General features: G+C 44.7%; 1 protein-coding gene across 5 annotated transcripts; it reads right to left on the bottom strand.

Moving 5' to 3' along the window:
• Nucleotides 1-89: 89 nt before the first annotated feature.
• On the bottom strand, nucleotides 90-23,898 carry csde1 (cold shock domain containing E1, RNA-binding). 5 transcript variants are annotated; one of them, XM_061256702.1, is made up of 21 exons: nucleotides 23,743-23,898; nucleotides 19,203-19,919; nucleotides 14,910-15,122; nucleotides 13,066-13,264; nucleotides 12,460-12,569; nucleotides 11,537-11,623; nucleotides 11,350-11,447; nucleotides 10,856-10,937; nucleotides 10,578-10,706; nucleotides 10,001-10,126; nucleotides 9,465-9,680; nucleotides 8,819-8,959; nucleotides 7,586-7,753; nucleotides 4,726-4,833; nucleotides 3,902-4,077; nucleotides 3,402-3,514; nucleotides 3,060-3,179; nucleotides 2,773-2,951; nucleotides 2,373-2,536; nucleotides 2,141-2,273; nucleotides 90-1,782 (listed from the first exon to the last, which is right to left on the bottom strand). In XM_061256702.1, the coding sequence occupies exons 3-21, from the start codon at nucleotides 15,090-15,092 to the stop codon at nucleotides 1,735-1,737; spliced, it is 2,580 nt and encodes an 859-aa protein (XP_061112686.1). In that variant the 5' UTR covers nucleotides 15,093-15,122; nucleotides 19,203-19,919; nucleotides 23,743-23,898; the 3' UTR covers nucleotides 90-1,734. The 5 variants fall into 5 exon arrangements, with proteins under 5 accessions (XP_061112686.1, XP_061112684.1, XP_061112688.1 ...); XM_061256700.1 differs by having other exon boundaries at nucleotides 12,403-12,569; XM_061256704.1 differs by lacking the exon at nucleotides 14,910-15,122 and having other exon boundaries at nucleotides 12,403-12,569.
• Nucleotides 23,899-24,547: the final 649 nt, after the last annotated feature.

Consider the following 24,547-nt stretch of genomic DNA (forward strand, 5'->3'; position numbering starts at 1 on the left):
GCTCTCCAGGACCAGGGTTGCCGACCCCTGCCCTAAACTGAACCTAGCTTGTCTACACAAATGGAGAAAAAAAAGACAAGACCACTGACTTTTCGTAAAACGTTTATTTCTTTCATTCATGACCATTAACAAAAGTACATGGGAGAAGCTCTGTATGTGGTTCAACAGGAACCCAGTCTCCTCCAGTTTAATTTTAACAGTAATGACTCCATGTGTCAGCAGAGGCACAGCAGATGCCCCTTCCAAATTCCTCTCCTTCACTAATCGAAATCCTGATTCTCGTAATGATTTTGTACTTAAATACTTTGTATTACTTTTGCTTTCTTAACTTAAGCAAGTTAACATCTTGTTTATTTTCTATGTTTTACCATGATGTTGGAATTTCGACTAAGAAAAAAAGCACACGATACATACAGTATATTTTCAACCCACAGTTAATTGGGATGCAAACCTGCATTTATTCTACCAAAAAAAAGAAAAGAAAAAAAAAGCCATCCTAAGATTGTTCTTTATATTTTGGCGATTGGCTGGGGAAAGAAGGTACATTACTACTTTTATTTTTTTACTCATTTTTATTTTATGTATTTTTAGGCACCTTATTTTTGTATTTTATCGTAATTATTAAGCAGAAATGTTATGTTTCAATGAAAAAAAAAAAAAAAAAACGAAAAACAAAAAGCTGAAATGTGCAAAAGAAATGTATGTTGTATAAAAGCACAAGAACCGCTGGCTCGAAGACCCACTTCAGAATTCTGCACCCGGGGAAGGAGACCTGCAGGTATGCACCAGAACACTCACCTTAACGGAGATAAAATGGTTGCAATTTCTCACCACACATGAGGGGGTAGAGGAAAAAAAAAGAAAAAAGAAAAAAGAAAACATCCCAAAAAAGGGAGTGATTTACACAATCACATACATATGAGGACTGACGTCACAAACACAGCACTTTCACGCCAGGTCGCGGATATTGGTTTAAAACTGCTCTGAAAACCGAGCAGGGAAGTACCTCTGTGTGTGTCCATCCATATATCTGACAAATACATCAAGTCTCCGTTGCGACTCCACATCTAAACTTTGTTTCATTTATTTATTAGAAAACACCCATTACACTTGAAAAAAAAAAAAAAAAAAAAAAAAACAAATCCAAATAAATGAATCCCCGTCTCTTGCATGGAGGTGAAGAGGATGCAGAAAAAATGAAATAAAAACAAAAACACACACACACACACACAACCAAACATATACTGTGGGCGCAGAATTCCAGACTCCAGCCAATGACAACCTTTCCAGTTTCAGAGGAGATGGGCACTGGAGAAGTTGTGGGATAGTTATCCTTGTTCTGGAGGGGGGGGGGGCGGCGGGGGGGGTTACAGCACCCTCCAAACCTATCCTCTACTCACCACACCATCTCCATGGTTTCACGTACTCACTCTCCGTCAGACACACAAACACACACACACACACACACACACACACACACACACACACAGGAAGAACAGAAGGGCTCCCACAGTACACTGCAGTGCTGAGCCCAGCTGGCATCCCGGAGGCCACACCCACATGGAGAGCAGAGGACCAATGGAATGAGGGGGTTCTGTGTTAAAGGGGCGGGACGAGAACAGGGGCTGCGCATGCAGATCTCCAGCAACAATGCAGCCCCCCCATTCCCTGTCAATCACATCTCAGGGCTTCTACGAGCCCCTCTGTTCACTGCATGGGGGGGTGGAGGGCGGATCAGTCAATGACGCCAGCTTGCCGGATTTTCCTCTCCACATTAAAGCCCTGGAGAGAAGCAACAAGAGAACACTTAGCTTTACCTACATATAATAAAAAAGAATAATTTGAAAGGTACTGTAAGCAATTTCAGACTTCTAACGGCAACACCCTCAAACCACTGTTTACCCCCCCCACCCCCTTCTCTGTGAACACGCTGACGTTGTGGAAACAATGGTATACAATATTTTGGTACAGAGTGTTGGCAGTCAACTGCGTATTTTGAAACCTGAATTTAAGGACTATAAACCTTGAACCTTATTCCTGCTAGCTCTTATATGTAATGAGACCAGGTAAATGACAGCATTATACAGAGCTTGCAGTACACGGCACACGCCGTCGTGGTTGCCATGACCACGGGGCGTACCTTGGAGTTGTCGGGGCCACGCGGCTGCCTGACGATGACCAGGCGGGGAGCGCTGGCATCGTCGAGGGTGATGCTCTTCAGGCGGTTCACCAGGCGGTCGGGACGGGGCGTGGCCACCGGTTTGGGACCCTCGCTGCAGCGGGGAGGAGAGACGCGGTTAACACGGCAGACTGGGGGGGGGGGGGGGGGGGGCGTGGGCGGCCATTTTGCACCTCTCCTCAGCGGGGCTCACCTGACTCTGCGCACGTTGCAGGCGCTGCACTTGCCCGTGCGCTGGTTAAGGATGACCGAGAACTCCACCTCGTCCCCCGCCTGGAGCTCCAGCCCGTCCTGGACCTCCTTCACGTGGAAGAAGAGCTTCTTCCCCTCCCCAACCTCATACGTGATGAAACCAAACTGGAGGACAAAGAGTTAGACACAGAAATCTTTTTAAATGTATTCATGTAGAAGCAGAGATTTACAAATAATCAATAAAAATAAAGTAATTCATGCAATTTCAGTCACTCGTTTTCATTCCCCACAAAAATACGGTTTGCAATTTTGAGATTTTGAAAGGGACAAACCCCCAAAACAAGTCTCACCTCACCCAAGAGTTGGTTCTTTCAAAATTTAATTAAATTTAGTAAAAGTACCTGGTCCTTGACGCACTCCACCAGAGCCCGGCGCTGGGGAATAATGTTGCAGGCCATCATCTGCCCGGCCTGCCCCAGAGTGCACAGCTGAAACTTCACAATCTCTCCCTTCTGCAAGCAGTCCGCTTTATTCGCCATGCCCACGATGCCGAACGGGAAGCTCTGGCCCTTGGTGCCCCCTGCGTGCGGAGGGGAGGGGAGGGGAGGGGAGGGGTGTGTGAGTGTGGTGTTCAGCGTCGTCAGAGAGCCTCCTCAGAGTCAGTGAACGCCCGCAGCGGGTCACTCACCCTCCTCAGTGACCTCTATCAGGCCCTGGTACTCCGTCTGTGAGGGGTCCACACTGCGCAGGGGGCGCAGCACCTTCCCCAAAGACACGGCCGCACCCACGTCCTCCCCCAGACCGTTCACTGGGGGGAGAGAGGGAGGGACAGAGAGAGACAGAGAAATGAGCAATGGACAGAATCACACATGCAGTATGGCAAGAGAGGCCAAAATGAGGCTGGATGCAGCAAATAAGAAATTCCCCTTCAGTGAACGTGGGCAGTTTGGGAGTCTTTCAGTGGGGGATTAGGCCAGGGTAATCTGCGTAAAGCTTGGTAAAATGTGATGGGTTGACGGAGGGTCCTCACCAGCTGCCACCTTGGTGACCTTCTCGGCGCTGACCTTGTTGCCCTTGCCCTTGGACAGGGTGTACTCCACAGAGTCCCCCAGCTCCAGGCTCTCCAGGTCCCCACACAGCTCACTGTGTACACGCACAGCATGATGGGTAATCAGGAGACCACATTCACAGGACATGCATACAAATGAGCACCTAGTCAGGCCCACAGGAACACACACGTCAACAGCAGTTCTCAGAACCAAGATCTTTTTAAATGAGCATCTGAAATGAGTCACTTCAATTTAATTCAAACTATTCTACAGACAGAAAATTATATAAAGGCCTCCTCACACTGTCTACGGGCTGATTTCTCTGAACATTCGGTCTTCAAACTCACCCAACAACAATAAGCACTTCTGCTCTGTATAAACGCAAACCTTGTGCTAAACGGCGTACAGGCAGACGAAAGGCAGCTCGATAAGCACAACAGACAGGACAGGAGTCAACCTTGATTCGCTATGAAAGCCACACCTGTAGTGGAAGAAGATCTCCTGGTCGTGATTGGCGGTTTCGATGAACCCGAAGTTGTCCTTGAGCGTGGCGATGTATCCCAGCAGCCTCTTGGTGTTGACCGTGCGGTTGAGGATCTTGATGTTAACGGCACTCTGCAGGCCGGTCCTCTTCACCTCACTGATGGAGAACTCCACCTGGAGGAGGGGGGGAAGGGTTAGGTGACATCACAGCTACAGTGTGATGACCTGCATTCCCTTATATGGACTGCAATGACACATTCTACCTTCTCTATCAGTGGCACCAGTGCATCGGAGATGCATTTCCTCAAGTTTTTAACTTTTGTTTCATCTCAGAAACATGGACCTCCCCATTTTTCCTTCATTAAAACATGCAGACATAAATAAAAATGTATTCACACATAACAATAATCCAATCCTAAACCTCTGGATTGTGTGCAAGGCCAACATAATTATGAGCTGACATAGCAGTAGCGGTAGTGGGCAATGGTCGTGCTTTTGGACACTTCTGGAGTGTGCTTTATTAAAAGCCTGAGTACAAGACTTCTCATTTCTCCCACCAGCAAGGCTACGATTATGCCACAGGTTTCCAGAGGAATAAACTGAATATTCACCAATCCAAATAAAACATCGAGATTATACTTTTAATTCCAATAAATCACATTTACATTACATGGCAAAAAAGGAGAATACACCAGAAAATTATGATGACAGCGATCTCCCCCATTAGCCTAACAAAGCACTGAGAGTTTAACATTGGGACCAGTCCCACAATCCTAACAGACAGGACGGATGAAGACACTGCACGTTGGCGTTTCTCCGTACCTTATCTCCGGTTTGCGGCTGAGCGCTGCCCTCCAGGTCTTTGCAGTGGTAGACCACGGTCAGCTTCACGCCGCAGTCCTCATACGCGATTACGCCCTCTTCCGCATCCTGTCGGAGGAACGATCACACGCGTTTGTACACCTCATGACATCGACGCAGGAAGTAATTTAGCCGTTAGCGCTTCCCACTGCAGCAGCACCGGAGGGGATTACTGGGGCTTGCTCAAGGGATATATGGTTACCAGACCTGGGCCACATACATGAATCGTTTTTGCATTCAAATACTTTCCCACACTTTACTGAGCTTGTCTGGTGTATTGAAACCAATAAACTACTTTCAAAAAGTGCAAACCCCACCTTCTGGCCCTCAGGCACAGAAAAGTATTTAAATCGAAAACAATTACGCATTTGACCCAGGTCCGGTGGTTACAACAGTAGTCAGCATTTGCTACTTTTCAAAAGCATTAGTTTGAGGCATAAGAGCAATACTTTGACAAACTCAACAAACTAAGGAAGAAAACTGCTTGTAACAGTTGCTCAGTAGTAGTACACAAAAAAGTGTGTTATTTGGCTCTGCTAAAGAATGTAGATGAATAAAGGCAGACAGCTGGGTCACCAATTCTCAATAATGATTATCACTGTTAGCAATGCAGCAGGGTCAATGTACAAGCATGAGTCTCCCAGGCCAGGTTCACTGCTTGGTTGTTAATGCCAGCGGATCAACTTTGGTGAAGACCGGCATCCTATTCAAAGTAGAGCAATTAGGGCTCTAAAGGTGCCAAGAATGCAACCCGGGGTGTAAAGTGCACATTTGCTCCTGAAAATTTGATACATGCCAACTGCACATATACTAACTGGGACGCATGCGTGTGCTCCTAAATTATTCAGTTTGGGAACACATACATACTCAGATGTCAGAGTAAAGCCTTGCATCCACAAGAAGTAAACCGAGTAGCCAATTTCACCGTGCCCTTGCTACACAAACACCTCTGTTCCACTGGTGGAGCACTGCCATGCAGGCCATTCTGAGACGGGGCTGGACTTGGCTGAAAAAGAACAGTTTGTTTCCCCACAGCAGGCCTGGGCTGTATTACATAAGACAAATGGGAAGATTACGCATCTGAAGGGCAGAAATATCCGGTCGTACATTTAACAAGCAGCTCCACACACACACACAGGATCTCTGAAGACTGAAACTTCAAAGGAAACTGCGGAAAAACGATCGTTGTTTCGTCCTCGTAAGAGGTAACGCAAGCTACCTGTGCGGAGTACAAAATGTACAGCTGCATTAATTACAAGAGCTGCAAATACCTCTTCTAATCCTTCATTTTAATGGCTGTACTTCAAAGAAGATAAAAAAATGCATGTAAAATTTTTTTATAAAAATAAAAAACAAGCTTTAACGCACATCTTGGCAACATCCGGACTGAACTGCAGAAGATTGAGGCTGGGTCACAAAGCATCAACACTGCTTGTACAAAGCACCCGATTGGTCACAGAGCCACAGTAGCAGGGTTGTCCTCTGACTCAACAAATGCGACCCAGACCGTGATGTAAGCGAGCAGGCCTAGCTCTGCAGCCTGCGTGCTCCAGGGGAGGACGGGTTAGAGACTGGGAGGTGGAGAAAGCACACGCTGTCACAAACGCACACTCACCTTTTCCACTTTAGTCTTGAGAAATTTCAATAAAATAAAAAAAATAAATAAAAAAAGACATGACGTGTAATTAGATGCTTCCCCTTTCAAATATCACATTTGAAATAAACCAGAAAGAAATGTTTTCGGTATTTAGGAAGAAATGCCACAGAAGCATGTCAATCCCTAATGCTTCGGCATTGACAATCAGAGTTGTCAATAGAAATTCCAAGATGTTTTCCTGAAGACTAAGATCACAAATGACGATGAACCCAATCAACCCGATGCAGCGAACATGAGGGACAGCAGGGACCAGGATGTAGGAGAGACTGCTTAATGGATGGAAAATGATCAAACGTGCTTTACGAGTGAAGCTTTGAAGCACTTTGCATCATTACACCTACTCACTTCCCTACCCTTTAAAATGTAGGGCTTCATATATCCATATCGTAACAATATTGCGCCATTTAAGAAATTGGCACACTCTTTTCAGAAGCCATCTTCTTCCGAAACATCGTACACACTGTTCTAAACTTGCACTTCCATGAAAATAAAAGGAAGCAAGCTGAGATGGAGTAAGCGTTGCCATGCACAGCAAAGAACAGGATCCTACCTTCTCTTTTTTCTAATGAAGGACAGAGGCGGCATGAAAGGAGGGGGTAAGGAGAGAGCAAAAAGGAGGATTAGAGCGAAGGAGAGACCAGGCTCCAAAAGAACAAAGAAAAACAGAAAATAAAAATGTTGCTGACTGATGTTCTGTGTACCTGAATATATCAGAATGTGAAGTTGCCCATTGACAATTTAGGTGAAAAACCGTCCCGGGCTAATTGTGTGCCATCTGTGAATGCGGCACAGAAACCCAGAGGCGAACGTACATATGAACAGAGACGTAACTCTTTAAACTATGAAAAAATCTTTTTTCATAGTGTAACAATGTCCTGAGATTCTGTCAAGCCCTTTGAAGAGAAGGCTTTTTTAAAGTGTTTTGTTTTTTCGAGGTCAGTGTTCTAGAACTCCACTGCTCTCAATCACCAGCATCACAACGCTCAGTCAGGAGCATTCTAATGACATTTGTGTGCTCACACCTTAATGAGCACATGGACGGTCATTCTCACGACCTGTTCTTTAAGGAATCGGCCAATGGACCAATAAAATGCGGATTCCACCGCTACGACCTGTCGCCCGCGGCCCCCAGTACCCGTGTGGGGCGCCAGTGAGCGCTCTCACCTTCTCCTTTGTCTTGCTGGGACTGGCGTTCTTGCAGGTAGAGGCCGCGATGGCCTCCTTCTCCACCACCCCGGCGAAGCGCTGCTCTGACTGCGTGTGGAAGGACACCGTGCCTTTGGGAAGCTTCTTGATTCGTACTGCATGGTTCCTCTGAGCCGACAGCATGTCCTACACAGAGGGGGAAAGTAAGCACTTCCTCTGCACACAGTTCTACAGCGTGACTACAAGGCTTACTGCTGACAAGAGCAACATGTTCACGATTTCCTTAGTATATTACTTCTTTCTTAAGATTTCACTTAAGAAACTAAAGTTAAAGACCTGCCTGCTCAGCAAAAAACTATGATAGACCTATAACAGCATCTGGAGCGCATACCTCCTCCACCTTTCTCCACAGTTTCTGTTCACCCCTAAAATCAAATAATTTTCTTTGTCCAAAAGATGCCACTTCAAGTTTCATCCTAATTTGTTCCGTTCACAGACGCAGTCTGGTGGCAAAGGCAGAGCGTTACTACTACAGTAAGAACACAGTTGCAACACTAATTAATCCATTGGGCATTCCTGAGTCTTCTGGTGGTGATAAAGTGACATTGTTTTATACCCTGCAAGAAGGTTTTGGGACATTTCTGTTTTATTCCCAAAGCAAATTTAATAAAACAATGTGTTCATCTGTCCTCAAACAGCTCTGATTCCTCATGTTTCACACCAGAAAACTGTCAAATCTGCATCCTACCTTTCCTGCTCCCCACCTGCTCAAATATTATCCCACTGGAGTTGTGCCGAATGTATACAGCTGCTGACCTTTCACAGATGACCTCAAAAATAACTTCATTTAGCTACTTCTGTGCAGGATACAGTTGCAGTGCAGTTTGATATTTGGTATTAACATCCACATAGGGTGATCAGTGTTGAAATTACAGCCCTTCTTATATTTAGGATCGTTATTTTAGGGAACTGATACAATGTGAGTGAGAACAAAGTCAAAACAAAAAAGGTTACACTGTCCAAATACTGAAACTGCACTGCGTATTTGCCAACTGGCAAAAGGCCTTGCCGTTGCTAATATTTAGAGGCTACACCGGAAACACGGTCCTGACCTCACCCTCAACCGGGAACTGGATCAAATAAGGAGGGAGAGAAATGGAGGTGACAGCAGGAGTCAAGACTGGTAAAGATGGAGGGGGGGGGAGAAAGTATGAGAAAGGAGAAAGAGAGAGGAGAAGGAGTCAAACTCACAGGAACGACGGTGAACTCCACTTCGTCAGAGATGTGCAGCTGGCTCTCTTCCAGGACCTCGCTGAAGTGGAAGAACATTCTAGCATCCCGGTCGACGCACTTAATGAAGCCGAAGCCATCCCGCATGGCAGCGATCACACCCTGTGGGAGGGGGAGGGGAGTGAGTCAGCCACACCAGCATGAGCAGGGCTCTAATATGCTCCCATTTTAGGAGCGTTTCCTCGTGAAAATGTATTTGCCAACTGGACAAAAGCACTCATTGGCTCAGGAGGTAGAGCATTTGCAGGTTTGATTCCTGGCAAAAGTGTTTAAGTGTTCTTGAGAAAAACACCGAACCAGTAATAGTTCCCAACAAGCTTGCGTGGCAGCCTTTCGCCGTTGGTGTGTGTGTGTGTGTGTGCGTGCGTGCGTGCGTGCGTGCGTGCGTGCGTGCGTGCACACGAATGGGTGAAGGACAGGCAGTAGTCGTAAAGCATTTTGGGGGCTATACAAAAGCAGTCGGTTTTACTAATTGGGATGGATGGAAAAGGACAGGTGAAAGCTAGAGAAGGGCCCCCATGTGCTCCCGGTAAATAACGTTACTGTCGAGCCTGATCCGTTGACCCAACTACAGGCAGATTTACTGGACTCCAGTCACGCTCCTCACCATCTCGCGAGTCTCCTTGGTGAAGTGGAAGGTGTCAGGCAGGATGTCGATGTTGGTGGCTCGCTCCAGCTTGTCCCTGCGGTCGGTGGAGATGTTGAACTGCACGTGATCGCCCTCCAGCAGCGTCACCTTGGATTTGGTGTCCTTCTCCCCGAAGAGCAGCTCCTTTTCCGTGAAATTGATCCTGGCACAGATGCGCCCAGGCAACGGGTCGTTCTGTATGGAGGAGGAGGAGGAGGAGAGGACCAGCAAGGGAAAGGAGAAAAGCACCAGAGAGGAGAGGGTCACAAGGGTTAGCCATAAAACTTGTGTTCAGAGAAGATCGACATGAACGACAGACACCTTCAAATTCACCTTTGAGCATGGGGCACCAAATTTAACGTCACATTTTGTGCAGGAAACATATATTGCTCGACAATGAGCCGAAACAACTCACTGCATTTCACAGGAAATATAAAATGTATTTCCAGACCAAACAATGTGTGCGATGTTCAAACGCCATGGCAACACCACAGCAGAACAGACGGGAGATGCACCTGGTTCTTGTTGGGGACCTTGGGGATAACCTTGGTGACGGTGCCTTCAAACTGCTCAATGCTGATGTCCTCAAAGATGACCGTTCCCTGGGGGAGCAGCCGCACCTCTGTGGCCACCTCCTTGCCCTGGAGAAAAACACAGCTCTGTGTGAAACACATTCAGGCTTGAAAGCCACAGATTACCACTACAATTTGGCATTTACAGACACACTTATCCAGAGTGGCTTGCAACAGTAGTGCAGCATCAGGAGTGAACTTTTAACACTGGCTGGTTCAAGGAATAACCTCAGAGTGCCATTAAAACGACAATAAAGTACACTGGCATCAAGGAATAGACTGGATGTCTTTGAAGACATGATTGCCCCCAGAATGACATGGCCGACCATATAAAGTACTGGTTATGGCAACTAAATATTTCATTACTGAATTTTAAATAACAGATTTTACTGTACCCTGTAAAACAGTTAATGGAAAGCTAATAGCAAAAGGTGGACAGTTTCAGTTTAATGGAGCTGCCAGCTTAAAGAAAGCCTCACAGAAAAAGGAGCTGAGATGGGTTTGACTACAAACGGCTTACATTTCTCTCTTTAATGGTGAACTCCACGTCGTCCCCTGCCTGCAGTGCCTCCAGGTCGCCTTTGAACTCGCTGTAGTGGAAGAAGATCTCCTTCACCACGTCGCCCCTCTCGATGAACCCAAAAGCTTCCTGCGAGACAGTCAGATGTTTACGGTAAAGCGAGGCAAGCATCTAACCGTTGCTGACCGTTACAACTGGGATTCCGGAACACAAAAGCAACTGCCATCAAAAAAATGTCAATAATAGAAACAAAGTGAATTGTGGCCAGGAAACATTACCTTGGTAGCACAGACTACACCCTGGCATCTCATCTGCTTCTTCTTCACCAGAACAATGTTGTGAGCGCTGACCGCACCGGTGCTGAAACACGACGCAGAGACGCAGAGCTCAAGCACAAAATGGAGGAACGGCTGTCCTGATGCAACTCAGGACTCAGCACAAGAGCTGCACAGTATCAGACAGAGCACTTCTGTGTGAACAACTCCACACAGTAGAAGACATGGAACGGGCGATATATACCAAAATGATTGAACGTTTTTTTTTTTTAAGCTTAATAATCAATCATTGGCTTCTGAAGTTTGGATGTTACTACCACATCAGGTATAATTAAAGAGAATAAGACTAAAGAATGCATACGGACCACATGGAGGCGATTGTTATTATGCTAAAAAACATTTGATAATTATCCTTGGCTGAGAACGACTCTTCCCCCCGAGGGAACAGACAGACGAAAGCATGCGACACCCCCGCAGGACCCAGGCCTGGCACTCACTGCTTGTTTGTCTCCATGTAGAAGCTCACTTTGTCCCCTGTGTCCAGGTGCATATTCCCCTCCACATCCTCCGGTGTGTATGTCAAGTAGAACACCTCCTGTTCGGGTAAAAATTCACAATCCAACAAAACTGTCGTTGGCCAGCCCAAAATTCCCCAAAACACGGCTCTGCTCAGCCTGGGCTTACCCCGTTCCTCTCGTAGCACACGCTGCCCGTAGGCACCTGCCCTGGGGCCGACTTCCCATCCAGGTGAGTCGGGATGGCAGACACTACCTGCAGGACAGTGACAGCCACAGGGTGGACAGAGTTAGGAATAAAACCACCTCAGATACCACCAAACACTCACTGAGCTTCCTCTAAAAAAGCCTAGTTTCTTTAAATTTTGGGGGCTGCCAAAAAAAAAAAAAAAACCCATGTTAGTGGATTAGAAATGTTAGTTCCTACACAAACGTATTGGAAACATATAATGATGGTTGAATGAAAAGAAATAAAATGGCTTGTTTGATTATTTTGCTTTCTAGCTAAAGTAGCTAACTAAGGAGGTAGTCTTTTTTTTTTTTTTTTAGGAATGTATGTCCACTTGTGGCTGTGGTACGACATCACTTTCCTAACATTAGACAGACAAGACCAGACATACATGCATCACGAAGACCACAGTCAAGCTCAGGCTAAATGTGCTCACAGAGCACTAGATAATAATAGTACAGATTTATTTAATACATACAGCAGAAAACACTAAGAAATGTAATCCAGGGCTCTACATTAGTGATCCCATTTTGGGAGCATTTGCCCCAGATATTTCTGGTGTGTCAACTGGGAAAATTATTTAGGAGCACCTCTACTAACTGGGATGCGTTAGTGTGCTCCCAATGCGTTTCCCAGACTACACCAACTCTTGACAAAAAAAAAGTCAGCATAGAGTATTAAATCCAAAAGGTTAAGAGGTGTAGCGTGAGCTTGACCAACATGAAATGTGAATGGATTAACGGCATTAGCACAATGACAGGACGCAGACGGGACACAGAACCAAAAGTAAAATGGTGTTCCTTAACTGGATGAATAAAACCATGCAGCACAGTAAAGGGCGCGCCGTACAACTCAGGCCCCACCTGCCCTGAGATACGCTCCTCCGGCAGCACCTCCGGCTTGATCTTCACCAGCTTCACTGCAATGGGCTTGCCAGTGCGCCGGTCTGAGGACACCTCAAACTCTACATCGTCTGCAGGAGAGGAGGAGGAGAGGAGGAGCGTGAGGAGGCGCAACCCCTAAACCCTAACCCCTAACCTCTAACCCCTAAGCTCAGGGCGCACAACAAGGATTTCAGGATTACGAGCAAACTTCTTAGCCTTAGCTTTCAACCGTATCTTGATCTGACATTTGCACAAGCACCAGGCACAGCCTCACACTGCAGGGGCTCCAGTTGCACATCCCTGTTCAAAACAGTAGGACTGCTTTGGGAAACTACTTTAGGCTCCAGGAAAACGTTTTTTGTTCATATTTGTTGCAGGAAGATCAATCAAATGTTCGCAGCTCCAATTCACTGAGTGTACAAATATAAATGCGTAGAAAAAAGAAAGGTACAACTTTTGAAATGTACAATTAAAGAGGTGGGGCTCTGACCCATTTTCACTTGGGACTTCAACATGGAATGATATTTGCTGGGCTCCATTTCCCCCAACCTCCGAACGGCCTTCCTGATATTCCCGGCGTTTTACCTCCGAGCTTTAGCTCCTGCAGGTTGCCGTTGTACTGGGAGCAGTGGAAGAAGAGGCGGGCCTGGCGTTCGGAGCACTGGATAAACCCGTACGAGGTCAGCAGCTTCTCCACCACACCGGTCTCCCTCAGACCGCTCCCTGTGCCGTTGGCGAAGGCAGAGTGCCCGTTGTTGTGCAGCAGGCCAGGGTCAAAGCTCATCTGAGCATGTGCCGATGGGGTGATTGGCCAAGGGGCGCAGGGCACAAACAGAAAACAGAACGTCAGTCACTTCGTCGTGGCGCCTGGGCCACACTCCAGCTGAAAACATTTCCGAACATTGACAGAAATATGAATAAATCATAAGTTCTTTGGGGAAATGAAGAAAACATGAAATTATGGAGGGGGAAAAGATGTTCACAGATTACATAAATGTGTCAATATTCTGTGATGCCAGTAAACAATAGCTGAGGCCTGTAACTATTGGTTTGAGCCAAGAGGTAGATGTGAACAAAGTCACAAACGGTGCTCGTGCTGCTGTGCCTCTCTGACCTCAGCCTCTCTGACCTGTACATATGACTGCAGAAGAATCTACAAGGACCATTACTCACCAACACTGAAACCACTTGTGAAGGCTGCACTTACACAAGGCCACAGCTTTACCATATCAAGTCTGCAATCTTGTTTTAAGCGTTCATTGATGACAAACGTGTCCACTAGACAATCTACTAGACGCCGCAAAACCGAAATCTTCATTACCCAAACTGCTCTAAGCAACAACTACCTTCAGCCCGTCACATCTCAATTCTTAAAAGTTGCAGTTACCCATCAACGTCAGGCATTTTATGATCCAGCAAGACATTGCAGGTTTTTCCACCCAAACAAAGGACACATTTGGTTGTATGCTAGCTGGTAATACAATTCAGTCTCATAACTAGCACAGCTATGTACTGGATGAACAGAACTAGCAGTCCATGGGTCATTCAACCTTCCCTAGCATGTTAAATTTGCACCATTATCCATTCTCTCCAACTGCAGTCCTGCAGTCCTGATTCAGCCCATCTGTATTGTAACTGCATTATATGGGAATTTAATACCAAACAAAAACTGCATTAAGGTACTGGGTGAATGAGACCTTTTTGCTGAAGTTTCAACATCAAACAGGACACGTTTGGGCATGCTTTTAGTCAGAACACACCGACACACAACCTTCAAACGGGCTCCATAGAGCTAGAGTGAAAAAAATAAACCAGCAATTCTGGCTGCATCTACGGCCACGGTCAAATGCAGACACAGAACTGGGTAAATGGCCAGGCAGGCTTTTCCAGCTCGTTCAGACTGTTCGCAGTCAATAAAAAGTACAGGCTGTTCAGTGGCTTCCAGTTGGTGCATCACAGACCTGCACCGTCATTGTTGCTGGCAATACAAAAAAAAAAAAACTAAGGGCTTCAAAAAGTTACTGTTAAATGACTACAATCCAGCAATACATGGCTAGGTTTAACATAACCTATACTGTACTGTAAGCAGTGAGAAAAAGGTAATCTTATGCAAAAATCGCTTGACTGGAATTACAGCCAGATATGTTTCAACAATGTATGCAAATGGACGTTCCACGATATTCGGTACACGTATGAAGGATCGGCCACAGGGATCTAAAAATAGCCTGTCGATTAACAGAAGGCTTTGCGGAGGCCAGTTAATACCGAGGGAGAATTGTGACCTATTTTTGGCCGGACGGTGGTCTCCAGTAAATCCATTAATGAGCACGGCAAACCATGCAGTTAGCGTCGGGCATCAGACAGGACCAGGCGGGCATCACCCAAATGGACAGGGGCGCTGACAGAGGCCCACACACATGCCCACTTACTGATCTCTGGTATAAGGGGGTCCGCTTGGCCTTTTTGCCCCCGCACGCACGGGACCCGTGGCAGGAGACGGAGGAGGAGCGGGGGATGGCCGGAGTCGTGGCGGCAGGGGCGGGGGCGGAGGCGGGGGCGGGAGCAGGGGCGTCGGTGGGTGGCACAGGGGGCTCAGGGAACACCTGCTCCATCTCAAAAAAGGGGGCGAGGACCGGGACGCACTGTTTCGGAAGGGTGGGAAGAGAGCTCAGCAACACTCGGCCAGTCTCCCGCACTCTCTCTCCCTCGCTTGCTTGCTTGCTCTCGGTTTGTCCCTGCAACGTAACAGCAGCTCGGTCCCGAGCAACCACCCACCCCACCCAACCCAACCGCTTCCCAACGCACGGTACACCCGGCGTCAATAACATGAAAACAGGCAGGGTGGATCAAAGACATCCCCCAATCTTGGAGTCATTCCAGCTCATTCCGAATGCCAGTGTCTGGGAGCGCCGCATGTGTTGGGCCACGAGGCCTCAGCCGTGTCACATGACACATTCATAGCTTGGGGAGGGGGGGGGGGGCAAGCAAGGGGAGCATGGAGAAAAAGGTCACATGACACTGCATTGCCTCGCAGTGCTGCAACCATCAAAAAAAAATCACATTAACAACTAAATGCAGGGAACTAAATCCAAGCAGGGAACAGTTCAAGTCAAAGTTCAAACCCTACAACCTTCCTCCAGCAACATAGCTGAAACTCAAAACATTCAGCTTTCAACATGGCAGTGTAGAAAAGCAATCCTGTCTTAGGCAACTTGTTCACTTTCCACACAATCTAAACCAAAATAGTCAGAACTCCCAGATACAAAACGAAAAATCGTATATGCTTGAGAAAATAAATATAAATCAAATAAAGTAAGTTGAGAACATAAGTTTACACGCAAACAGAAATAATAACTTTAGTAATTTGTAGCACAGAACTCTTGCACACAAAGCCCTCACCCAAAAACAGGTTATGCGAAAGCATGCAATTGCCAAACACGTTCTTCTCAAAGGACAGATGAACCGAGAGCGGTTTCAGGTGATTATGGAAGGCGGGACGATGGAAAATGAAAATGGCAAATCGTCACATAACTATACTTAAATGTCAAGACGCTTCAGTAAACCTAGAGCAAAAGTGACTCTAGTCAATGGAGCGGACTGGACGTGGGTTTGATACCAGGGTGCCAGACTAGCCTAACCTGTGCAGTTGCTCTATAGAAATTCTGACAAAATGAAGCAGAAACTTAAGTTTGCTGTAGAGGCTTTAATATGACCAGGAAAATAAAACCTGGAAACGGGACAGGCTCGATTTTGGTTGTTGAGGTGAACACGAATGTGACGCAGTTATCCTAGCCAGATCATATTTCAAGTTTGAGAACCAGGGAATTAAAATAAATTAATAAATCCGCTCCTTTTGAATGATGCGTGTCTGGTATTTGCGAATTAACAATCTTCACTCAAGACATTTAAAACTGAAGAACCTTCCACACCAGGAAGAGAACTTCACACTCCTTGGTTATCCAGAGCCAGAGAACAAACTGCATTCTCTCACGCCAACTAGCGGGTCGAGGACAGCACAGGCTGCAGGTAACTGGAGGCTAGTCTCAGAGCCTGGTCGATGGGAAGGTTAAGCCAGTCAGCTTGGGGCGGGGGTGGAGCAGATGTTTGATGGAAGAGGTGGTAGAACTGGGGGGTTTAGAGTAGGTGTTTGATGGAACTGGTGATAGAAGTAGGTGTTTGATGGAATAGGGAGTATAGACGAGGGAGAGTGGGGTGTTTGGAATAGGGGGGTGGAGGTGCAGTGGGTGTGTGATGAGACGCAGTAGAGGTGTTGGGAGGGGAGGTGGAGAGGAGGTGCGACAGGGAGCGTAAGGGCTGGGGGGGTGGGAGACAGGGACACTTACGGATCGGCCGTACGGAGACAGGCTGAGTCCCACGGGGGAGGTGCTGCCCAGGTCAGCGCTAACGTACGCGGGCGGCGACGCAGGCAAGGTAAACTCGACAAAGCCTTTCCACGGGCTGCCCATATTTCCCCACTCCGGCCAAACTCCACCCCCCTTTGTGCTGTGTTTACTGGGTCGCTCCTTCACACGTTTGCCTGGTGCAAACTTCTTTTTTTTTTTAATAAATTTTTTTGTTTAATTTTTTTTTTTATAACATGAACCACCCAACGACACACCTCTTGATTTCTGCAAAGGGTGAACAGAGGAGAGAGGGAAAGAGGGGGAGAAAGAGAGATAGGGGGAGAAGCAACAAGAACAGCCGGTGAGCAAAGCAGTATAATCACGGGAACGGGCAGTGTGGGGCGGGGCAACAACCAGGCGAGACTCGGCCATGGCAAAGCAGGGGCAGTTTGGAGCTGTACAGGACCAGGCTAAGATTAGGATTTTTAAATGTCAGTTACTTTTTCTTCAAGTCAGGATATTAGTCACCAAATTCACCAGATTCCTACAAAACCAAGGAATCTAGTGCCTCCACAGGCAAAACAACCAAAAACTATTGTACAGCAGAAGCTAATTTAAAAAGTGCATAGATCTGTAAGAAACCCTGAAAAGCACAAATTTATTTCTATAGTAGGGATGTGACAATGCGTTAACCGAAAAACGACAATGCGCCAAGCAGTCCAAATGAACTAAATATGCTTTAAAGATTATGATTTATTAAGCCAAAATACAAAGATGTCCTTGCACTAATAAATCAATTTAATAATGATACTTTATTTTTGCTACACTGGAGCTTTGCTGAATCACCTCAAAAATAAGCACGGACAAGACACCAATTATTAATGAAAGATGGATTGAGCTAGTCTCAAAATGTAAATGTTACTACACAAATTAGCCTGACCTGCAGTCAGGATTTCGCAAAGCTAACATTCCACCAACAGAATGGATTATATTCTTTATAATCAACAAATCTGAATGCAGACAAATTGTAATAAAACGTTATCGTTTTAGTGGTTAACCAAAGAGCATCGTCCCCACTAACCAATAAGCAAATTTGAGCCTCATTCACATACCTTCACTATATGCATGTGGTACATCCACCAAACCATAACTTTGCGAATGCAATACATACAATGGCAATTGACATGTGCGGACTAGTGTTTACTTGATCCAATCAGAGACCAAGCCTATGTATTTGGCCGGATTTGAACTACCACAGATATTGTACTTTGCCTCAGGGACAATTTAAGAGAACAAGCTACAACCTGCGGTGATAATATCCCTAACAGCCATCACACCAAGGTAACCAATTTTATTCCAGCAACTATTCAGACGCCAGCAATTCAAGAGCTTGCACCCAATATTAAGCTGTACACAAATCACATACAAATATGGTTACTTGCTTGATTCAGAAATTGGCAACAGCAAATTATTCATCTTACTAGTTTAGTGAAACTATAGGTTTAGCGAAACTAAACTTGAGATCAAAGTGATATTTTAAACCTGCAATGATTCAGCCAAACTAAAAAGCAATGCAATACTACCAATAACAATTATGGTCTAAATATAAATGCAAGCAACCACATGCAGCACTTGCTTGGTCCAGTTTTTTAAAATATTAATTTGTGAGTGGACTCAGACAAATGCTTCACTTATACCCAAGTCCTGGTATAGCAGCTCTGCCAGGGATTAATTACTGCTGCCTGTCAGCACGAGCGCCCTCCCTTCCACCCGTTTGACTCCAGCAGATTCCATGCAGACCTGTTGCGCAACCCCTGATCCAGCAGCCCAAAACATTGCGCAACATCAGCCATGTTAACATTCATCAACGACCCAAGGATCAAAAGCACCCGGGACCTTTCACACTTTTGCAGAAGTTTTGGCGAGATGAAATGAATACAAAATTGTGCCCCCAAATTACACCTTTAATATTTCTTAGCCCAAACCACAATCCCCCCCCACCTTTCCTTCTGTAGGGCCCTGCCAGCCTATGACCTTCAGATACAAATGCCACTCCTACCTGCCTAAAAACAAGGCCACTACTGCTACAGTGCAGAATGCTGTCACCTGGGGACTTCATTTCCCCCTGGGGATAAATATATATATTTTTAAAACAGCCAATTCCCTGCTAGGAATGTGAGGAGAAAGGTAGAACATCCCGGGCTTTAAATACGAAATAAAAAAAATTGACGCCCTGATCCTGACTCTCAAACATTCAACATGTTCAGACAGAAGCCATTTGGTGCTGCAAAACATGGAACAGATCCAGACAGGCAGACACGACTCAAATCTCAGAGGGAACGAGGCAGATGAAGAGCGTCGGCCATTAGAGGGACGTACCTTGCTCTGTGTCTTGGAACTTCGGGTGACGTCTCACAGTCGCAGACGTAAAGGTGTTGCAGGTTCCTGTTCTATTCACTCACACGTACGAGCGCGCACACACACACACACACACACACACACACAAAATACGATTTCCACGTTTCTGGCAAGCGTTTCTGATTAGTTTCCAAAAGAAAAAAATAAAATAAAAAGGCAGACAGGTGTAATAACACTGTTTTTTGTTTTTTCTCAACAAATAAACAAGTGTAAGAAACAGAGAGGAGAGAGGGAGACAGGAGGGAACTATGTCAAAACTAGCGAAGAGCAGCCCTCTCCAAACCCCGAGCGAGACGAAGACGCGGCGAGGATGAGGAGGAGGGCTGTGAGCAGCGTTGGGACGTGTGCTTTGTCAAAGCTGTTGAGTAGGCACAAACTTCTGGTCTCAGATCAAGTAATGTCTTGGTTTTTTTTTGCTTTTGTTTTTTTGCGTTGTCGTATGTTGATGTTGGTAGGCTTTTCTTCAGCAGTCTTCTTGTCTTCTTAAGTTCTTTGGTTGCGTTGTTTGGTTTCTTTTTCCGTTTTTTCAAAATGATCCTTCTTGTTGTCGTAGTCGTCTCGGAGCGTGGTTGCGGATTTTGCTCGTCTTGTGTCGTTTCTATTTTGTTACTTCGGTGTGATCTGAACTTGAAGCAGCAGTTTCAGATGGTACAAAAATCAGTTCTGTTACACTTCATACTGTAAAGGACAGATAAAAGCTGCCATTAGACATATTAAAGACGTAAGTTTACATGCAGTCTAACCAATCGGCTTAACTGACGAACACAAGAAAGCTACAACAGACTAACTGAAAATCCAGGCTCAAAAACCTGACTGATGAACTGAACTGTTTAGTGAAAAACAATGAGAATAGTGCTATTCATCTTCAAGAACGCAATAAAGAGAATTGGAGTACTCAATTTAACAAATCGCCAATAAGTCCAGTGATCTAGTGTGCGTAATATACCACATGACAACGTGACAGCCTGTCCCCCAATTTTGAGGCCCATTCCAGCCTATCAACATCACTAGGGTAATAGATAGGTTTTCATTTTCTTTGTGGTTTCCAGATGCCCTTCGTCTAACTAAACTAGGCCCAAGTCTTCAGCAATAATATATTCCGCAAAAATGTAAACTGTAAAATGTAAATGCAAACTGAGGAGTTTATATACAGAAATATTTATCCCACTGACATGTATACACCTAGTGGATCAATGTCTATCATGCCATTTTCTTTCACAGAAGTTTAGAGTTAATATACGCTAAACTTGTGTCTATGTTGTTCCGAGATGTCTATATCCAGGACAGGCAGAGGACACAATGGAACAAGCATCTGAAGATGAACACATAGGCCTCCCCCTCCCCCAAGCAAACAGTGTCCTTTTAGATTCTCCACACAGAGCCTCATAGACCTAAAAATACTGCCAGTTCCCTGAGACTCTGGGACACAGACAACATGTACAACCAGCTGACTGGGTCCGTAAAATTAAGCAAGCTATCTCTGACTGACCAAGCGGACAAGCAATGGTTTCATTATTTAGTCAAATTTAAAACATTAACTATTATAACATTTACCAGTTATTTTTGGTTCAAAACGTGCCACAAAATACAGCTTACTATGGAACAGTGTGTGTGTGTGTGTGTGTGAAAGCACCATCTTCCATGTGTGAAAAACAGGTGAAATTCAATCTGTAATTAGTTACGCGGCAACAGAAACTGGTCAACATGGTGTCCCATAAGACTTTTAACACAGTGCTGCCAAGGGGGTCAAATTCAGTTCCTGGGAGAGGAGCAGACTTAATGATTCCTCCCTGTAGTGTAGGGTTGCCTGGTTAATGCCATATATTCAAGCTTACCAACAAAATACAGACTATACAGTGTGCCCCAGAATTATTGGAACCTCTGACTGGCAATGCACAATACTTAATAAACAATATAATTGAGAAATTGAAAATGCCATTGTGAAAAAATACTGTACTTTATTAATGTTTCAATGGAACAAACCAAAATCATGCATTCATTTTATTTAAAATATATATATATTATTAGTAGTAGAAGAGTAGGTTTCTTGTTGAGTGTTCTAAACTCCATTACCAGCAGTGATGGTGACATCAGCATTAGAATGCTGATACCTAGTTAACATTCTAATGACATTTTTGATTTTACACATTAAAGGGTAAAAATGAGACAAGTATTACGTTCCAAAAGTTCTCAAAAGTTAAGCAAATACATGCAAGAAAACATTCTAGGTTTTTTTAAATACTATTAGTGGGGATATTTTTTTTTTTTTTTAACTCGACATGTTACACTGATTCTTATATTCGCTGGTTGCTTTATAAGATCAGTCCGAGTTGGTACACAACAGTAGCTACACACGAATAGCACATTGTACCTCGGACCAACTTTCACACAGCTCTGGCAAGTATCAATATATTCCCTAAAGCAAGGTAAGCAACGATCTCCAGAATCTTTGCTGATGTCAATGATACGAGGCAGAAAATTCCCTCACGGACACTGAAACGTAATGAACAGTTGACCTTACAACTGTCATTTTATGTGCAAATCAAATGGTACTGTGAAATGTATAACCTTTAATGATAAACTCCGTGCGTAGCTGGCAGGGAAGGCAAACATACCAAGTGAAATGCATTTGCATAATTGAAGACGGGCTCCAATAAAATTTCTGGAGGACTCATCCGCCATGCAGGCAAGAAGTTATGGAAGGATTTGGCTGGTGGCTGGTGCATACAAGCCATGATTCCCAATTTTCTCAAGCATCAACATTGAATGGTTTTGTGGTATCTTGCATGCAATTAGAACATGCAGTTCTGTAAATAGGAGAAAATGTCTGCCTTTTCAGCACATGAACAAGGCATGATGGACCAACCATTTGATCAAAGTAGGTGCACATTTACCAATTTACTGTCCCAAAGAAAACCTCAGCCAAAATATATTTAACTTCAGTAAAAAGCCAGAGATTATACACAATTATTTATCATACAGATATATATACACCTAGTGGGTCGGAGGGCCCGTCATGTTAACGTTCGGTTAACTCTGAACTTCTGTGCTATGCCTTTGTCTATTCTAACAAGACCGTAGTTGCTTCAGTGTTTTAAATTCAGGCAGAGACATATAATAGAAATTTAGAAGAACATAGCGTGACATGGTTGATGTCTGAAATGCACAGCCCGATTTTCTGAGAAAAACAATCAGACGGCAATATAGTCTTACAAACTATCACGTGACCCCGGCGGTTCGCTATGATAAAGCGTGTTATTCCGCTGCCCATGACGCACCAAAAAACATATCCGCACTCTAGACCGCCCACTACAAACCATCCCCCCGATTGGCTGCCGTAGTGCTGATTGGGCTAAAATCTTAAAACCTATAGGCCATTTTCCCTAGTCAATCATGTTTCCATTTAAAGTTCGACGGAGAAGGGAAAATGTTTGTTGCAACACATTTAAAAGCTAGTCCAACTATTTAGATCGCTTCAGTTGGGGAATTGATTCGTCTTCATACAGCTAGCAATATCGTTCACTCAAAATTAAGAAAGGAGAATGCTGAATACCACTGACTAACGAAGTCACCTCGAAGAGCCGCGTATCGTCCTTAGTCAAACTAGAAAGCTACACTGTTAGCTAGCTGAATGCCAATTAAATGCTTCGACTTCAAACTCAACTTCGTTGGCCAACATAGATAGGCACTATTTTATAGCTAGCGGCAATCACTAAGGCTAGTCAACTAATGTTCCCGTTAGAACACTTATTCCCACCATCAAAAGACCAAACGTTAAGTTACCCAATTACTTGCCAATTTTAACACGACGGCTGAAATTTAAAATAAAAGGCCAAGTTAAACGTGTCACAGGAATAGGTTCCCTAATAATCCAATGCATGTCATTTTATACGTAGCTAGTAACAAGCTATATATTGGCTCACATTAAACAGCGTTAGAGTTAATATTAAATCAAGTCATTTTGCGAGCTACTGCTGTGCCATTTGTTTAACATGGCTTATCTGGTTAAAACATCAAGGCGGCAAGCTAATGTTAGCCAAGTTAAATTAATGGAAACAGCCGCGTTGATAACAAAGAAAAATGCGACAGAATGCTAGCTATTAGGCTAGCACGCATTTTACGTAACTGTGTACCGACTTAGCTAGTTAGCTAGGTCACCCTACTCGTGCTTTCAACCCTGATAACTAATCAAAACCCTTTTAAATGTGTATAAAACGTAAAGTATACACGTATAAACTACAGAGATAATTTAAAATAAGTTTAAAAAACAAAACAATCCGGTCACTAAGCGGTATCTATACTACCGATAAGATTTACGACGAGAAAACTGCCTGAAAATACGGTCCAGTGCCCCCGCCCAGGCCTTCCCTAAAACTCAAGGCAACAATTCCAGACATTCTCGTCACGAATCGTAGATTAAACATATGTTAAAAAATTCTCAAATCCTAACGCCTCACGTTCTTCGTCGCCATTTCGATAATAGAAATAAATAAAAACTCACCCCAACAGCTTTCAGCACTGTCACCAGCGCCGCCATAAGCAGCACGGCACATTACGTAGTAATGAGAATGTATTCTTCTCGCGAGACTACATCTGACGCTTTCTTCATTGTGTTTAATGGCGGAGAGTACGGGAAGTCCACGTGGTGCCACACAAGCTACACAGTGATTTATGGTCTGTCGTGTTGCTGCATACACATGCGTTATTTTGAGAAATTGCAATCAAGAGACAACTAAAAACCTGAACTGATTTAGGTGTTCTTATGCCAGAGTATATGGGATATGTTTTATATACGCCTAAAAAACACAGATTCGACTAATCTTGATGTGTCACATGCAGTGTCTAATATTAAAATAGAGAGGCTTAACCCTTTCGTTCAGTTTTGGTTAAATTGACCCCACGTGTTTTGAAAAAGAGGAATGGTACTTAATGACCATTGGTTATGAACTACATGCAAATGCATTTCATAACCAGTGACATACAATTGTAAAATGGTTGTTATTTTTGTTCTTGTTCCTCTTCTTGTTTTGTCTTTATGTGGTTTATTTGATGAAAAATAATCAAGAATGTCAGTTCAAATAATCTACTTCATGAAAACCTTTCATTTGAATTTCACAGATGTGTGATTTCTGCCCCCTACGCCATGAAAAGGTGTTTTCATGCTTGGCTTATTTCAGCTTCTCAAGAGCACTCATGTATGGTTCTTTCTGAGGTCCACTTAATTTGTGCATTGTGAACACAAAGTGGGCTACTTTTCCTTCTGCTGTACACTATCAGGGCCTACATCGAGACTTGCGATACATGAC

This window comes from Conger conger, chromosome 10 (assembly GCF_963514075.1).
Source record: "Conger conger chromosome 10, fConCon1.1, whole genome shotgun sequence".
In the NCBI taxonomy this organism is placed as follows: Eukaryota; Metazoa; Chordata; class Actinopteri; order Anguilliformes; family Congridae; genus Conger; species Conger conger.

Bases quoted from the DNA above. Each gene is read 5' to 3' on its own strand.
- csde1 (XM_061256700.1), bottom strand. From the start codon at position 15,092: ATGGAGCAGGTGTTCCCTGAGCCCCCTGTGCCACCCACCGACGCCCCT. The intron at 2,537-2,772 runs GTACTTTTACTA...TTTGTCCTCCAG, and splicing joins TGGAGTGCGTCAAGGACCAG to TTTGGTTTCATCACGTATGA. The intron at 1,783-2,140 runs GTACGCCCCGTG...GCTTCTCTCCAG, and splicing joins GTGGCCCCGACAACTCCAAG to GGCTTTAATGTGGAGAGGAA.